The sequence below is a fragment of the Delphinapterus leucas genome, chromosome X, assembly GCF_059928025.1.
Source record: "Delphinapterus leucas isolate spDelLeu-1000000601 "Yukka" chromosome X, BTC_Dleu_Yukka2, whole genome shotgun sequence".
Taxonomy (NCBI): domain Eukaryota; kingdom Metazoa; phylum Chordata; class Mammalia; order Artiodactyla; family Monodontidae; genus Delphinapterus; species Delphinapterus leucas.
In genome coordinates this window covers 30,830,192-30,845,882 of record NC_143150.1, presented here as the reverse complement: position 1 = coordinate 30,845,882, position 15,691 = coordinate 30,830,192, and the positions used below count along the sequence as shown (strand labels likewise).

The window sequence follows — 15,691 nt, the reverse complement described above, 5'->3', positions numbered from 1 at the left end:
CACTGTCTATAGAGAATTTAAAAGCAATACTAAAGTAAACTAAAAGTTGGTTTTCTCTTATCACCACATGTAGGCAACTCAAAGCAGTGTCAGTGATAAAACACCCCTCCCCACTGAGTTAAACATTCCCACCAAACAGCCTTTGTATATCACCAGCCAGCCCTAAGGTACACGACTTACCTTTTTGCCAACACAGTTTGAAGGTATCCTGTGGGACTTGGACAATTGCGATCACTTTAAAATGTTACTAAAGTTCAGAGACAAAATCCATAGTGATTCGTCAACCTCTGCTAAGCTTCAAGGATTTGGGTAACTACTAAAGATTGATTTGTATTTATTTGTTTATTTTAGTACTCATGGTTTTTCTTTGAAATTATTGCAAAGTCTATGGCCACATACTTGTTGGAAGAGAATAAAATTAAGGTAAGTAGGCTCAAGAATAATATTTAACATAGACAAAGAAGGCTAATCTTATTCACAGGTAGCCGTGACATGCAAATCCTCTTATATTTTAAGGGCTCTTAGCCCTTAGCTTTTTCAATTTTGCTTAAAACAAGCAAAAACACAATGGATGTATTGCAAAAATCTGACAGTTCATATGTTTTCAAAGTCTAATCGTCAGAGACTCTTCCACATAGTTTCCTGTGAGGTATTTGCCATGTTAAATGCATTATCTTTGAAGCTTTCCTTTTGTCTTGTGGTTTTAAAATGTCTATGTCAGAACATTCATTTGGAAGAAGAACAAGTACCAAATAAGAAAGAACCATTCTCTTAGAAAGGTCGAAGGCACGTACAAAGTTAAAAGCACTTTATGTAATAATACATGTGTTCCTGGCATGTGCTGTATACATTTAGTCATATTTTTAAACTCTTTCGAAAGTACGAAGAAATTTTCTTAGCTGTAGGAATTGAAAGCTAAGATTTGTGAAGTAAAAAATATTCATCTCATACTTATCATTTTTATCAGAATCTTCACAGAGCAGGTTTACTACAATTGAGATGCATGGATACATGTATACTTTGTGTGTCAGGAAAAACATGGAATGAACAAACGGATGTGTCTGTATCTCAGGAACACGATTCCAAAGTTGGGTCAGAATGACCTACTCTTGTTCATGATTTCAGTCAGTTATGGTATTGGATGTCCAGATAGTTCCTATAATGATCTAAAGTATATACTGAACTAGCCATGTCATTTTTAAGTTGGGAGAAAAATTAAACTCCAGTTAAAAACACATTTTTATACAGAATGTGTCTGAAAATAAAAACAGCAATTGATTTAGATCTTTTGCAACTCTTTTTTTCTATGCCTATTTAATTTAAGCTTCCCAGAGGCCAGAGATTTTCTGAGGCATATCATCATGTCTTACATTCATTGCTTCTTGCAATAATTCCTCACGTGACTATTCGCTATGCAGAGATTCCTGACGAGTCCAGAAACGTCAATTATAGTTTGGCTAGCTTCCTGAAGGTGAGTTAAAGGCAGCCAGAACATGGTAAGGAATTATTCTTCACCGATATGGTCTTTAAAGCCAAAGAAAAAAAATTACCTACTTTCTAGAGACTCAGCTAGGCTGCTGGAGAAACTTTTGACTGAATTAATCCATCAATTCAGTTAAACAGCCATGTTTGATCCCCCACCCCCAATGGTTAATTAATTAAATCAGAGGGAGGTCCCACATAGGTGGCTTAACCAGAAGGCACGTCTTGCTGGTTTTACATGGTGTTTCTCAGAAATATTAATTTGAATGCCTTTAGGTGGGGCCTGTACTTTCTAGGTTGCCACAAACCCCACCACTCCTTAATATACCCCGACACTCTATACATTTAAATAGCTTCTCAGACCCTGTTGGCCGCTGAGTTTGTAACTCTTGAACTAAAGGCACAGTCTACACATTGCTAATATAATCACCATCTACTTGTTGCTAATACATGTAAATGAAAATTGTTGCTTTTGGTCAGTGAGACTATTTTGAGAGATGTCAGAAACTCCTATATTTATGAAAGATAGCACGTTTCTCATTATTGTATTTTGTTATTCTCCGTATGTAAGGGGCAGTGCTGGAATGCGATTGTTCTAGAAAGTGGGTAATAATAATCTTTGATTTGCTGCAGAGAAGGGGCATGGGTTTGTAAGGCACTTAGTTTTTACTTCACTCCCCATCTTCTCACAGCCTTTCATCATGTCTCAACCTTATCTTAAGAACCTCATAGTCAATAATCCACCCAAGCAGTTTTAGTATCTCACATACCCTTGTTTTCTTATTAAAAATTCACAACTAGGTTTCAGATCTCCAGAGCATGATTTTCTGATGTAAGACCTCTGTTTACCAGAATTAAAACAAAGTTTTAACACTATTACATGAGCCCTTTTGTGTATTAAAAACCAAACATCCACATATCTTTTTAAAGTAAAGATGAGACTGTTTGAAATGTAAAATCTTCGTTTCTTCCATGGAGTTTAAACTTGGAAGTTTGCTGTGTAAACGGAATAGAACATAGTCGATTTAATAGCAGTATTTACCTCATTCAAGTCAACAAACATTTGTCTGTCCTCTATGTGAGAATCCAAAGATGTGAGAGGCTATCTCTGTAATTATATTCCAGTACATGTACAAGATCAAGTGTGATGACTGCTATACTGAAAACACAAACAAAATACAATCGGAAAATAAGAAAGGGAGGGATTAGGACCAGGTAGTATGAACAGAGACTAGAAGAATAGTTCCCCAAGACAGGGTTGAGGGTGTTTCAGGTAGAGGATTCGTGAGCAAAGATGAGATACATGCATTCAAGAATTGTTCGGGGAGGAGCAAGAAAGTCATTGTGCAGAGTTCAGGATGTGTGGAGGTAGAGCTGGAAAGACCATCTGATGCCAGATGATGAAAGGCCTTGAATGTCAGGCTAAGGGATTTAGATTCGGAGCTATATGCCATGGAGCTGTCTATATACCAAAGATTTTGGAAGAGGTGAGGAAAAAGCCAGAGTGAAGGCAACCAGTTAGAAGACCAGTCTTTCCCCCCTGTCTGCCTGGCAGAGTCCATTCATCTTTTAGGCTCAACTCTTTCCTAACCTTCCCACACAGGGCTGATCACCCCTTCTGTTGTTTACCCGTCCTTTACATACGTGTATAACTTTTTATTGTGCTGTATTTTAATTGTTTGTTTGTTTATTTGTCTTTACCATTAGACAAGACTAAAGACCATATCTTACTCACCTTTGTATTTCTCTAGAATGTAATGCATTGTTTCAAACACAGATCCTCAAAATGTTTTTGGATGAACAGATAAATATAAGCCTACCTCATTAATCCAGGTGAGAGGTGATGAGGCAGTGGAAGTTGAAAGGAGAGATGAGAAGTGAGATACAAATGGCTGATTAATCAAATATTGAGTTCCTTCTATTTCACAGGGTTACTGTAGGTACCATGGAGAACATAAGAAAGAGATCGTTCCTATTGTCCTCTCTAGGTGAAAGCAGGAAAATAATAAGGAAAATACAAGCTAGTATAAAGTGTTTAAAGGGCCCTGTAGACCAAGGTGGTTAATGAAAATGGGCTTCATCATTGAAGAATGGGCAGGATTATGTAGAAGCAGTGATAGAATTGCTAGCTAGACCTGGCATGAGCAGAGACCCAGAGGTGGGAATGCACAGTGCATCTTGAGTGGGTAATAAGTAGATGAGCTGTATTGGGAGATAAAACTGGAAAAGTAGGTTGGGACAAGATTGTGAGTGCCCTTGAATGCCAAGCTAAGGAGTTTGAAATTATATTAGAGGCAATAGGGAACTGTTGAAAGCTTTGGGGAAGAAATGTGACATGATTAGGGCTAGGACTTAGAGATTAGTCTGGAAGCAGTTGGATGGAAAGATTAGTGGCAGGAAGACAGGTTTGGAGGATAACTGCAGCTGTGCAGTTGCAAGGTAATGGAAGCCTTAACCAGGAGAGTGATAGCAGGAAAATATGAACAACTAGTAGGGTTGTCACAGAGGAAGAATGTTTTGTAGGCCAAGACTTCACAGGGCCCAAAGAAAAACTTCACTTTTGGCCTGAAATGTTCACACAGGCAAGCCCCGCTAACCACCCTCCAGTTCACTTTGAGCTTTGAGAGTTAACCAAAATGAGGCAGTATAGCTAATAGATTACATATCAATATATATGCGTATATATGTTTATATACATATATGTGTATATATATGTATACATGTATTTGTGTATGTATATATGTGTATCTCTATCTTAGTTTGAAAATTATACAGTTGAGTCCCAATTCCAATGATAAGTCATTTGCCCTTTATCTCTCTCTTTTTTTAAAAATAAATTTATTTATTTTATTTATTTATTTTTGGCTGCGTTGGGTCTTCATTGCTGGGCTCAGGCTCTCTCTAGTTGCGGTGTGCATGCTTCTCATTGCTGTGGCTTCTCGTTGCGGAGCACGGGCTCTAGGCGTGCAGGCTTCAGTAGTTGTGGCACGCTGGCTCAGTAATTGTGGCTTGCGGGCTCTCAGAGCGCAGACTCAGTAGTTGTGGCACACGGGCTTAGTTGCTCCGCAGCATGGGGGATCTTCCCGGACCAGGGATCGAACCCGTGTCCCCTGCATTGGCAGGCAGATTCTTAACCATTGTGCCACCAGGGAAGTCCCCCTTTATCTCTTTAAGGTCACCTAAATCTCTGAAAGTTTTTCTATTATCTGTAAAAGTGAGAATGTCATCCCCTTAATGTGGAAAAAATTTAAAATTTTTTTGAATTTTAAAAACTTGACAGACCTTTAGAATTATGTAACTAACTGTTCATTTTGATTTGGTTCCTATAGCGCTGTCTGACACTAATGGATAGAGGATTTGTTTTCAATTTGATAAATGACTATATATCTGGATTCAGCCCCAAAGATCCTAAGGTAAGTTATAAGGACATAACTGCAGTGGGTGTCAGACATTAGAGTGTGAGAACAATGGTGACATTCTCCTCTGGAGGATTTGGAACTGCTGTTTTCATTTAGGTGCTTTGACTAGAGTTATACCTCAAAGCAGGGAATAATGGATAGTGTTTTGGGGGTCCCCAGTACTACCCCGTGTTTGATGGTTCACTAGAATGACTCACAGGACGTACTCACGGCTAAGATTCATTACAGTGACACAAAAAGGATGCTCAGTTGGATCAATAAGGGGAAGAGACATAAAGTGGAGTCCTTGGCAATCTACGTGTAGGCTTCCTGAGTGCCCTCCCTCCTGTGAAGGGTCACATAGAGCACATCCTCTCTCCAGCAGTGAAAATTGAGCCACTTGTGTGCAACGTTTCTCTTTAGGGAAGCCCATTTGAGACTCAGGGCTTAGGGGTTTTGTTGGGGGCTAGTTATGTATTTGAGGCTGGTCAAAATTTCCAGAGTCTTGGAAAGGACAGGAAAGCAGATGTTCACCATAAATCACATGGTTTGCACACTGCTGAACAGGTTGGCACAGAAGGCACAGTCTTATCATGTAGGAAATGTTTGTTTCAAGATCTAATTTCCCACACCACAAAACAGAAAGTCACAGGCCAATATCTTTGATGAACGTAGACGCAAAAATCCTCAACAAAACATTAGCAGACTGAATTCAACGATACATTAAAAGTGTCCTACAACATGATCAAGTGGGATTTATTCCAGGGATACAAGGATGGGTCAACATCCACAAATCAGTCAACCCGATTCATCACATTAATAAAATGAAGGATAAAAATCATATGGTCATCTCAATAGATGCAGAAGAAGCATTTGCTAAAATTAGACATCCATTTATGATAAAACCTCTCAACAGTGGGTATAGAGGGAACATACCTTAACATAATAAAGTCCATATATGACAAACCCATAGCTAACATCATAGTCAACAGTGAAAAACTGAAAGCTTTTCCTCTAAGATCAGGAACAAGGGGCTTCCCTGGTGGCACAGTAGTTAAGAATCTGCCTGCCAATGCAGGGGACATGGGTTCGATCCCTGGCCCAGGAAGATTCCACATGCCGTGGAGCAACTAAGCCCGCGTGCCACGACTACTGAAGCCCGTGCGCCTAGAGCCCGTGCTCCACAACAAGAGAAGCCACCGCAATGAGAAGCCTGTGCACCACAACGAAGAGTAGCGCCTGCTCGCTGCAACTAGAGAAAGCCCGCGCGCAGCAACAAAGATCCAATGCAGCCAAAAAAAAAAAAAAAAAAAAAAAAAAGATCAGGAACAAGACAAGGATGCCCACAGAAATTAGGCAAGAAAAAGAAATAAAAGGCATCCAAATTGGAAAGGAAGAAGTAAAACTCGCTATTTGCAGATGACATGATAATGCATACAGAAAACCCTAAAGACTACACCAAAACTCTGTTAGAACTAATAAATGAATTCAGTAATGTTGTATGATACAAAATCAACCTATAGGAATCCGTGGTATTTCTATACACTAATAACAAACTATCAGCGAAATTAAGAAAACAGTCCCACTTACAATTGCATCAGAAAGAATAAAATACCTAGGAATAAATTTAACCAAGGAGGTGAAAGACCTGTACACTGAAAACCAAAAGACACTGATGAAAGAAACTGAAGAAGCCACAAATAAGTGGAAATATTCCATTATCATGGATTGGAAGAATTAATATTGTTAAAATGTTCATACAACCCAAAGCAATCTACAGATTCAGTGTATTCCCTATCAAAACTCCAGTGGTATATTTCACAGAACTAGAACGAATAATTCTAAAATTTTGTGTGAAACCACAAAAGATCCTGAATAGCCAAAACAATCTGAGAAAGAACAGAACTGGAGGTATCATGCTCCCTGATTTCAAACTATACTACAAGCTATCATAATCAAAACAGTATGGGACTGGCATAAAAGCAGATACACAGATGAGCAGAACAAAACTGAGAGCCCAGAAATAAACCCATACATATATGAGCAATAAGTTACAACAAAGGAGCAAAGCACATACAGTGGAGAAAAGACAGTCTCTTCAATGAAAGGTGTTGGGAAAACTAGACAGCCACATGTAAAAGAATGAAACTAGACCACTCTCTTACATCATAACACAAAAATTAACTCAAAATGGAGTAAAGACTTGAACGTAAGACTGGAAATCATAAAATTCCTAGAAGAAGACGTAGGCAGTAACCTTATTGGCATCCATCTTAGTGATGTTTTTGTGGATCTGACTCCAAAGGCAAAGGAAACAAAAGCAAAAATAAGCAAATGGGACTGCATCAAACTAGAAAGCTTTTACACAGCGATGGAAACCATCATCAAAATGAAAAGGCAGCCTACTGAATGGGAGAAGATATTTGCAAATCATATATCCATCAAGGGGTTAATATCCAAAATATATAATGAACTAATACAATTCAACAACAACAAAAACAATCTGATTTAAAAATGGGCAGAGGATCTGAAGAGACATTTTTCTAAAGAAGACATACAGATGGCCAACAGCACATGGAAAGATGTTCAGCATCACTAATTGGGAAACACAGATCAAAACCACAATGAGACATCACCTCATAATCTGTTAGAATAGCTATTATTGAAAAGACAAGAAATAACAAATGTTAGAGAGGATGTGGAGAAATGGGAACCCTCGTACACTGTTTGTGGGACTGTGAATTGGTGTAGCCACTGTGGAAAACAGTATGGAGATTCCTCAAAAAATTAGGAATAGAACTACCATAATATGACCCAACTTTTCCACTTCTGGGTATCTATCCAAAGAACATTAAAGCGCTAATTCAAAATGACATGCACCCCTATGTTCACTGTGGCATCATTTACAGTCGCCAAGATAAGGAAATACCCCTAAATGTCCATCGATGGATGAATGGTTAAAGAAGATGTGGTATATATGTGTGTAAGTGTGTGTGTGTGTCTTTGTATGTGTATATGTATAAAGTGGAATACTACTCAAACATAAAAAAGAATGAAATCCTGCCATTTTACAACGTGGATGGACTTTAAAAGTATTATGCTAAGTGAAGTAAGTCAGATGGAAAGACAAATGCCATATGATTTCGCTCACATGTGGAATCTAAAAAGAGAAATGAACAAAAAAAACCCCAAACAAACTCATAGATACAGAGAACAGATTAGTGATTACCAGAGGGGAAGAGGTTGGGGGGTGGGCAGAATGGTGAAGGGGGTGTAAACTGTATGCCGATAGATGGCAACTAGACTTGTGGTGATGATCACTTTGTAGTGTATACAGATGTCAAATTATAATGTTGTATACCTGAAACGTATATAATTAAAAAAAAAATCCAAATTTCCCAAATGCCAGCCAATGACCACCCGTGCAAGCAGGCCTTTTTAAGGTGAGCAGTCTTAGACCTGCTATGTTAACTCTTTACTGCACAGGTCACATTTTAAGGTATGCCTAAAATACTAAACACTTCTGTTTTGAAAATTAATGCACTGTATTTAATCACTAAAATAGTAAATGACTACTAAATAGGAGTTCTGGTATAATTTCTTTGTGTTTAGGTCCTGGCTGAATACAAGTTTGAATTCCTGCAAACAGTTTGCAATCACGAACATTACATTCCTCTGAATTTGCCAATGGCATTTGCAAAGCCTAAACTTCAGCGAGTTCAAGGTATGTATTTATGTTTTCCATCATTAGGGATTGTGTTTTCCTGTTTTTGGCTAGCGCTAGTATAGTATAACGTTTTCTAGTTAAACCAGTCAATCTAAAGGTAATGTCAGAATTGTTACTATGTGAAGATAGGTTCGTTAATGGTACTCGGCATTTCCTTCATAGTGTCAGTGGTAGTATTCATAGAATGAAGAAATTAGGTGTGTTACGTAGATTGCTGCTTAAACACAGATGTCAGATACCAGTTAAATTGCTGTCTGTAGTACTGTTTGGACTCTAATGTGAGACTGAATTAAGAAAAAACCATATAAATACATTTCTGCTGAATGGAACATCAAAAGAGAAGTATAAAGGCAGAGTAAAATAGTGATATGTATGTATTAAATTGATGAAATGCCTTCAGTTATCTCCATTGCTAGTTTTATTGAATGCTTTGTTGTGTAGCACTATTCTTATGTTACTATGTTTTTTATTTGTCCCTTTTCTTTTCATATATTAATTAGATTTTTTTTCATTTGCGGTGGACCGTTTGACTTCAGTAGGTAGGTTTAACTCGGTTCACTCTAAAGTAGTTTGCTGTCTTTAAAAACAATTGATTTCATGAATGGCTAAGATGGATGGGGGCTTTCTTTGCTTTTTAAATCCTCCCTAGCCAAGATGAGGCTTTAGTTAATGTACCCAGAAAACCTAGGAGGTGGTGTATTTGTTAACTCTTAAAATCAGCTTGAGTGTTGATTGCTAGAAGAATCAACTTTAGAACACCGTCCTCAGAAAACAAGTTTTGGCTCAAGCCAGCATGGGGGCTAGAGGGTAGCTGTTCTTTAAGTGTGTCTCATCTCTGCCAGGCTTGCCTCCCCTCTCTCTGACCCTGCTTAATGACTGCTTGGCCGCAGTTTTGGAGGTTGGCTGAAACTACCTGATTCGATTTATTCAGACCCCTGAAGTAAAAAACCTTACTACCATTGTAAAGTCGACCCAGATAAGGCCACCTGGGTTAGTCCGTACTGGTTCTTGTGCATAGAAAGTGGTTGGGATTCACAAAAGAGCATGACCAATGGCAGAAAGAATATCAGCTACCTCGGTCTCTAGGAGGGTAGCTGCTGAGCACCAGTTTCAGTGCTTGAATGCCAGCCAGTGAAAATGGAGAAAAAATATTTAAAAACCCAAGCACCCGTATTCAACTGCTCCCTTATTAGATTCTGAGCATGTATAGCTCCGATACTTCCCCCAGTATTTATTGATGGCTTGAGGAATTCAGGGAAAAGAAGGGATGAGGATTTAGGATTAAATCTGATTTAGCATTTATTAAGTCCTAACTGAATATATAGCATTATATTAAGTGCTGAAGAGGCCGGAAAAGAAATGGAAAACATATCCTTCAGCTTTATGGCCTAACTAAAATTAAAGGGTACGGGAGAGGAAATAAAGGTAGTAGAAATTTACCGTAGAAATGACTAAACTTGGTCACAGTCCCTTCTGATTGTGACCCAATCAGTTTATAAGGCAAGTCCCAACCAGGATATTAGCAGCTGGGATTTAAAATGGACTGAGGATCTAAAAGGAAGTGAAAGAAATAGTTTGAAGCGGTAATTTTATGAAATAAAAGATTTGTATTCGCGTGATGAATTTGAGTGAGATGAGACTGTTTTTCTTATTGTTCTTGTACCCCATTGTATTGGGGCCAATATATAACATTTACTAGAACAGTCAATAGTTAATACTGTTACAGTGATTCAGTCAAGTATTGCTGTAGAGAATTACTCCAATTTGTAGTTGTAACTAAATCTCTTCAGATGTGAAGAAATGTGTTAAAACATTGCCAAATACAGTATTCTTTCATTCTAGATTTTATCCTAAGATTTCTAAGATTTGAAAAGCATCTCGAAAAACAAAGAATTCTAGGGACTATCTTACCGACTGAAATTATCATTAAGGCTATCATCTAGCCCCAATGATGAGTGCTCGTATCTTGTAAAATTTTGCATGCTTATTCTATATGATAAAAGAACTGTTCATATTTGTTAGTCATAACAATATAGTTCTTGCTAGCGTGGTCACATATGACTAAGTAATAAATATAGTGCTTTAATGTTAAAGTAATTTTTGAATATTTTTATAAATGGGTTTTAAATTTCATTATACTGCAGATTCAAATCTTGAATACAGTTTATCAGATGAGTATTGCAAGCATCACTTCTTGGTTGGTCTACTTCTGAGGGAAACCTCCATTGCTCTTCAAGACAATTATGATATCAGATATACAGCTATCTCTGTCATAAAGAATCTTTTGATAAAACATGCATTTGACACTAGATACCAGCATAAGGTAAGGATGTTCGTATCATCATCAGTATCACGTTAGTTAGTTTCTAAGAAGATTTTATGTTCAAGGTGAAGTTTTCAGTAAGGAACGTTACAGGAGGATTGATGAAGTTATTTTTACAAATACGTTTTGTTTCCGTTTCAAATGATTAGGTTTTAAAAATACTGTTCAGATAACTGTTGAAGAAGAACACTGGTTTTTCAAATCATGTCTAAAGAACAGCACAGCTGCTTCATGATTTGTTACATAAACTAGAATTTTTTTTAAAAAATTTTACACGATTATAGCCATGTGCACTCTTTCAAATACACGCCTTAATATATATCCTTAAATATATCTCCCTAAATAAATGCTATTATTGATTATTAACTGATTAATAGTGACACATTAAGCATGTCCAGTATATAAAAGATGTAAATATGAAGTTTTTCTTCTTACTGAAAAAATGTAGGTGTGGCTGTAAACCTTCCATACATTACACACTGTCTATGTGTGAAGGCCACAGCTGCAGTTGCTTTTTGCCGCACCTTTAACTTAATATATGGGGATGGAGGGTATATTCAAATCTTATTAACATTATACCCTATGGGCTTCAAAAAGTAGATGGCAAACTGGATGGATTTAGAATAACCTAACTTACTTACCTGGCTCAAGGTAACATATTATTTCATAATTAAGAATTTGTCCCTTTGTTCTACATTCAAATTTAAATAAAATTATCATGTCATTTATTTACTTTGGAAAGCTGACTTGGAGCTGGATCTTATTCTTTTTCTACAGTATTCCCATTTGTCCTTAAAAAACAGAAAATGCCTGCCAGCTACATCCAACTACATTTCTTTAATTATGAAGATTTGTTTTACTTACAAATTTTGCTAGTTTTCTTCATATAATTCTATCCTAAAGTAGATTTAAATTCTTTAGCTTTCACGTGTTATTACTTACTGCAATTTGCATCGTTTTTTTCCACATTATAGTTATAATAACATACTCCCATTTTGTGTGGTTTGCTCTATTATGTGCCACTTTGTGTGTGTGAATGTTGATATTGACTTAGCGTAAGTTAACTGGCATAATATATCTAAATGAAAAGATATCTTAAAGTCATCCATTCCAACCAAGCTTTGTCAAAGCTTTAAAAATGCCAGTTACCACTGGGCTCTGTTTGTACCTAGTAGTAGCGGAGGAAAATGTCTTTAGCCATGATTTCAAAGAATTTGTGGGAAAAGTACAAAATGAAGTTCCTGTTCTTAAAGCAGGAAGTTGTATTTTTTTCCCCTGCCTCCTTAGATGAAAGTGAAGGAATATCGGATTTCACTAGTGTCTTACCTAGAGGTAGAACTTTAAATATTTTATATCACATATTTGCACATTATTTACTTTTTAAAATTCTGAGAGCGTATATGTACTCACATGCACACACGCACGTCACTGTTGTTATCTGTAAATAACACTCTGCCTCTTTGAGTGTTTGAGGTTTTAGACTATGGGAAAGATTGAGATGCCAGCCTCATTACCCTTTCAGTAATTTCTAAAGCCCTTTCTTTGTTCAAAATCTTCTGACAGGTTTTAAGTGTGTATAGGATTCTCCCCAGTAAAACTTTGCTTCATGGACCTGCTTCATTCCCTTTCTCTGTTTGGTCCAAAGACTTCACAGGTGGCCTGAGTAAGAGGTCATTTGTCAAATATTGATACATTCACTTAAAACATGTTCACCATTAATGATGATGCCACGGTGAGGGCAGAGAGGGGAGCTTTGAGCCTCTATAATTTCCATTGGGTCCCCCAAAGTGACCCCAAATAAAAATACAGTCAAGAAAAAAATTCTTCCTGTGGAAAGGCTGCTTTGAGACTAGATCTCCTAGTCACCGCCACCCCCCCATTCCAAGCATGTTGCCTTCCTCAGCCTCTCCTCTAATGAAATTATGGAGATGTCACTGGTCCCTATTATGTGCTACTCAAAAACTGCTTTGGGAGCCCTCCTAATACCATGAGACATCTTTCCTACCCAGAACAAGAATATCCAACATCTTAACATTTATTCTGGGGTCTGTATTAGTTCCTGTACCACTGCAAGTGATGTTGACTCCTAAGAATTGCAATTTCTGCTTGGACTGTGGGCAGATTTTTTTTCTTTTTTTTTTTTTTTTTTATGGTAATCTTACACACATGTTAAAAAAAAGAATCAAAATGCCTCTCTCCCATTCCTTACCTCCATGCCTCAATTCATCTCTCCAGAAGCAACTACTGTTATCAGTTTCTTATATAAACTTCTATTTTATGCATGCACAAGCCAATATGCTATATATATGTCTATATATAAATATATAATAGAAACCATTATGCATTTTTCTTTTGTCATTTAACAATATAGCCTGAAGATTTGATCTGTATTTATTTTAAATCTGCATAGTATTCCATCATATGGATATACCTTATTCTATTTATCTAAACTGTCTTCTGTTAATAGATTCTTAGATGGTTTTCTGTCTTTTGTGCAGACAAAACTTTTAATATATTTGCCCTGACTGCATGCTTTCCTGTGTTCCTGTTCACCTGAGAAAGGTGTAGTAGTATCTCCTTCCCTAGTGATCATTCACTATCAGAACTAAAATGAATTCCCATCTAGAAGCTATAATATTAATAATAGTAGCTAAAATTTATTGAGGACTCACTATATGCCAGGCACTGCATTAAACATTAGCTTACATGAATTAATGTCACTGTTATTAGCCCCATCTTACTAAAGAGAAAACTGTGGTTGTGACTTGATCACAATCAAGTAACTAGTAACGGGAGAGCTGGAATTCATGTGTCTAAAATTCAAAAATCTGTGCTCTTAACCACTAGGCTATACTGCCTCTCAAATCTTAAGTGGGACCCTGGAAAATTAGAGAACTGCCGAGAAAGGGTGATGATGATGGTGGAAACTCTTGAAATCAAAGCCATGTGAAGAATAAAGGAAAGTAGTAACAGCTATTTAGCCTTGTGAAGAGTGAATTAAGACAATTTGTGGTAATTGTCTGCAAATATTTAAAGGGTTGCCATGTAAAGTGGAAGTGGGCTATAACTAGCAGGTAGAACTTAACTGCTAAAGGATTTTTCTAACAGAACCTCTGAAAGGGCTGGAGTGTTTAAGAAGTTTAAAAACTAACCGTCTGTCAAGGATGCAGGTAAGGGCTGTTCCTGCCTTGAGCAGGATATTGAACTAGATCAGTGGTTCTCAAACCTCAGTGCACATCAGCACCATCTGGGGCAGATTCCTGGGACCCAGCCCAGACCTACTGAACCAGAATCTCCTAGCGATAGAGACCATTATTGATTAGGGTTGCGTATTAGAAGTAGGTCTGTTAAGAGTTCCTGAAGCTCATAAAAGAGGAAGTACAAATGGACAATTAACATATGAAAAATGGTTCAATTTCAAGAATAAATGGAACTATGAGGAGACACTATTGATCTGTATTCTATAGGTTAACCATTGTACCCTAGAGGCCTTATCTAAGTCTACAGACAAACCTCCCAAAGCCCTAAAGTATGGAGGGCAACTCTTGCGCCATCACAACCACTGGTTTGGCTGATTTGAATGTATGTACATATCTGGTGAGGAATGTCTATAGCTGAGAAAAGCAATAAATAAATTCGTATAAGAGGTACCACATTCATTAAGATGACCAGTGGCCAGCTTCACTTGCATATTTACAAATATATCAATCTCCCAAGTTGTATAATTGACTTAGGGGGCCAAGATCACGTAATTTTAATTGCAGCTTTACTCAAAGCAAAGACATATTTCTTGAACGAATACAGTAATTCACCATTTTTTTACTTCTTCCATCTATTCATTCATTCAGCTAATGTATATTGACCATATACTATGTGTCCAGGCACTGGGGATGAAGCAGTGAACAAGACAGACAGGATCCCTGCTCTCATCACACATGATCTGCTATTAAAAAAAAATAAACTTTTGCCTGTTATGTAGTGATGTTTGAGGGATGTGCTTCGACTCTCTATTGTATATAGATTCAAATACCAACAAAGTGGTGTGGCAGTTAGAGACTATGAGTATAAATAGACTCATGCTTCACTAATTTGTTATGGATATTAGCTTGCTTTTAGTGTTTAAACGGACAGATGGAGCCAACTTTGTTTGTAATACAGGCATATTATATATCTATTAAGCTTTTGATAATTATTTTTCAGAACCAACAAGCCAAAATAGCACAATTGTACCTCCCATTTGTTGGACTGCTTTTGGAAAATATACAGCGATTAGCAGGTCGAGATACCTTGTATTCTTGTGCAGCCATGCCTAATTCTGTAAGTAGTAATGTGTTTCTATTGGCATTTTATCCTGTTTTATTGACTGTATTCAGAATTAGGGTCATACGCTGTATGGTCTCAATAGTGCACCTTTTACAACATTTTAAATTTATACTTTTTCCTGGAGCAGTGCTTCTCAAATCTTAATGTGCATATGGGTCACCTGGGGAATGAAGACAGCGATTCTAATGTAGTAGCCCTGGGGTGGAGCTTGAGATAATGCGTTTCAAACAGGCTCTTGGCTTTTTCTCGTCTAAGGACCATACTTTGAGTAACGAGGTCCAAGAGAACAGCGAGAATCCTCTGTGCTCAGTGTTTTCTTTTTAAGATTTGCTGCTGTTACGTGCCTTCATATATTTATTCAACCGGAAAACTGAACAAAACATTCACTTTGCAAAATATTAGGCACCAGGGATTAAACTGTATTCCTTTGCTTCTCCT

The 15,691-nt window shown here is 37.3% G+C and overlaps 1 protein-coding gene across 6 annotated transcripts in view; it reads left to right on the top strand.

The window, feature by feature from the left end:
* Nucleotides 1-15,691, top strand: part of DOCK11 (dedicator of cytokinesis 11) — a 195,015-nt gene that overhangs the window by 112,633 nt on the left and 66,691 nt on the right. For 4 of the 6 annotated variants that reach the window (XM_089904147.1, XM_089904143.1, XM_089904145.1 and 1 more), the window contains exons 27-33: nt 352-423; nt 1,325-1,471; nt 4,812-4,895; nt 8,493-8,604; nt 9,108-9,146; nt 10,752-10,930; nt 15,131-15,247. In XM_089904147.1, coding sequence (XP_089760273.1) covers nt 352-423; nt 1,325-1,471; nt 4,812-4,895; nt 8,493-8,604; nt 9,108-9,146; nt 10,752-10,930; nt 15,131-15,247 — 750 coding nt within the window. The remainder of the gene's footprint in view (nt 1-351; nt 424-1,324; nt 1,472-4,811; nt 4,896-8,492; nt 8,605-9,107; nt 9,147-10,751; nt 10,931-15,130; nt 15,248-15,691) is intronic. The other 2 variants (XM_089904144.1, XM_089904146.1) reach the window with 2 other exon arrangements.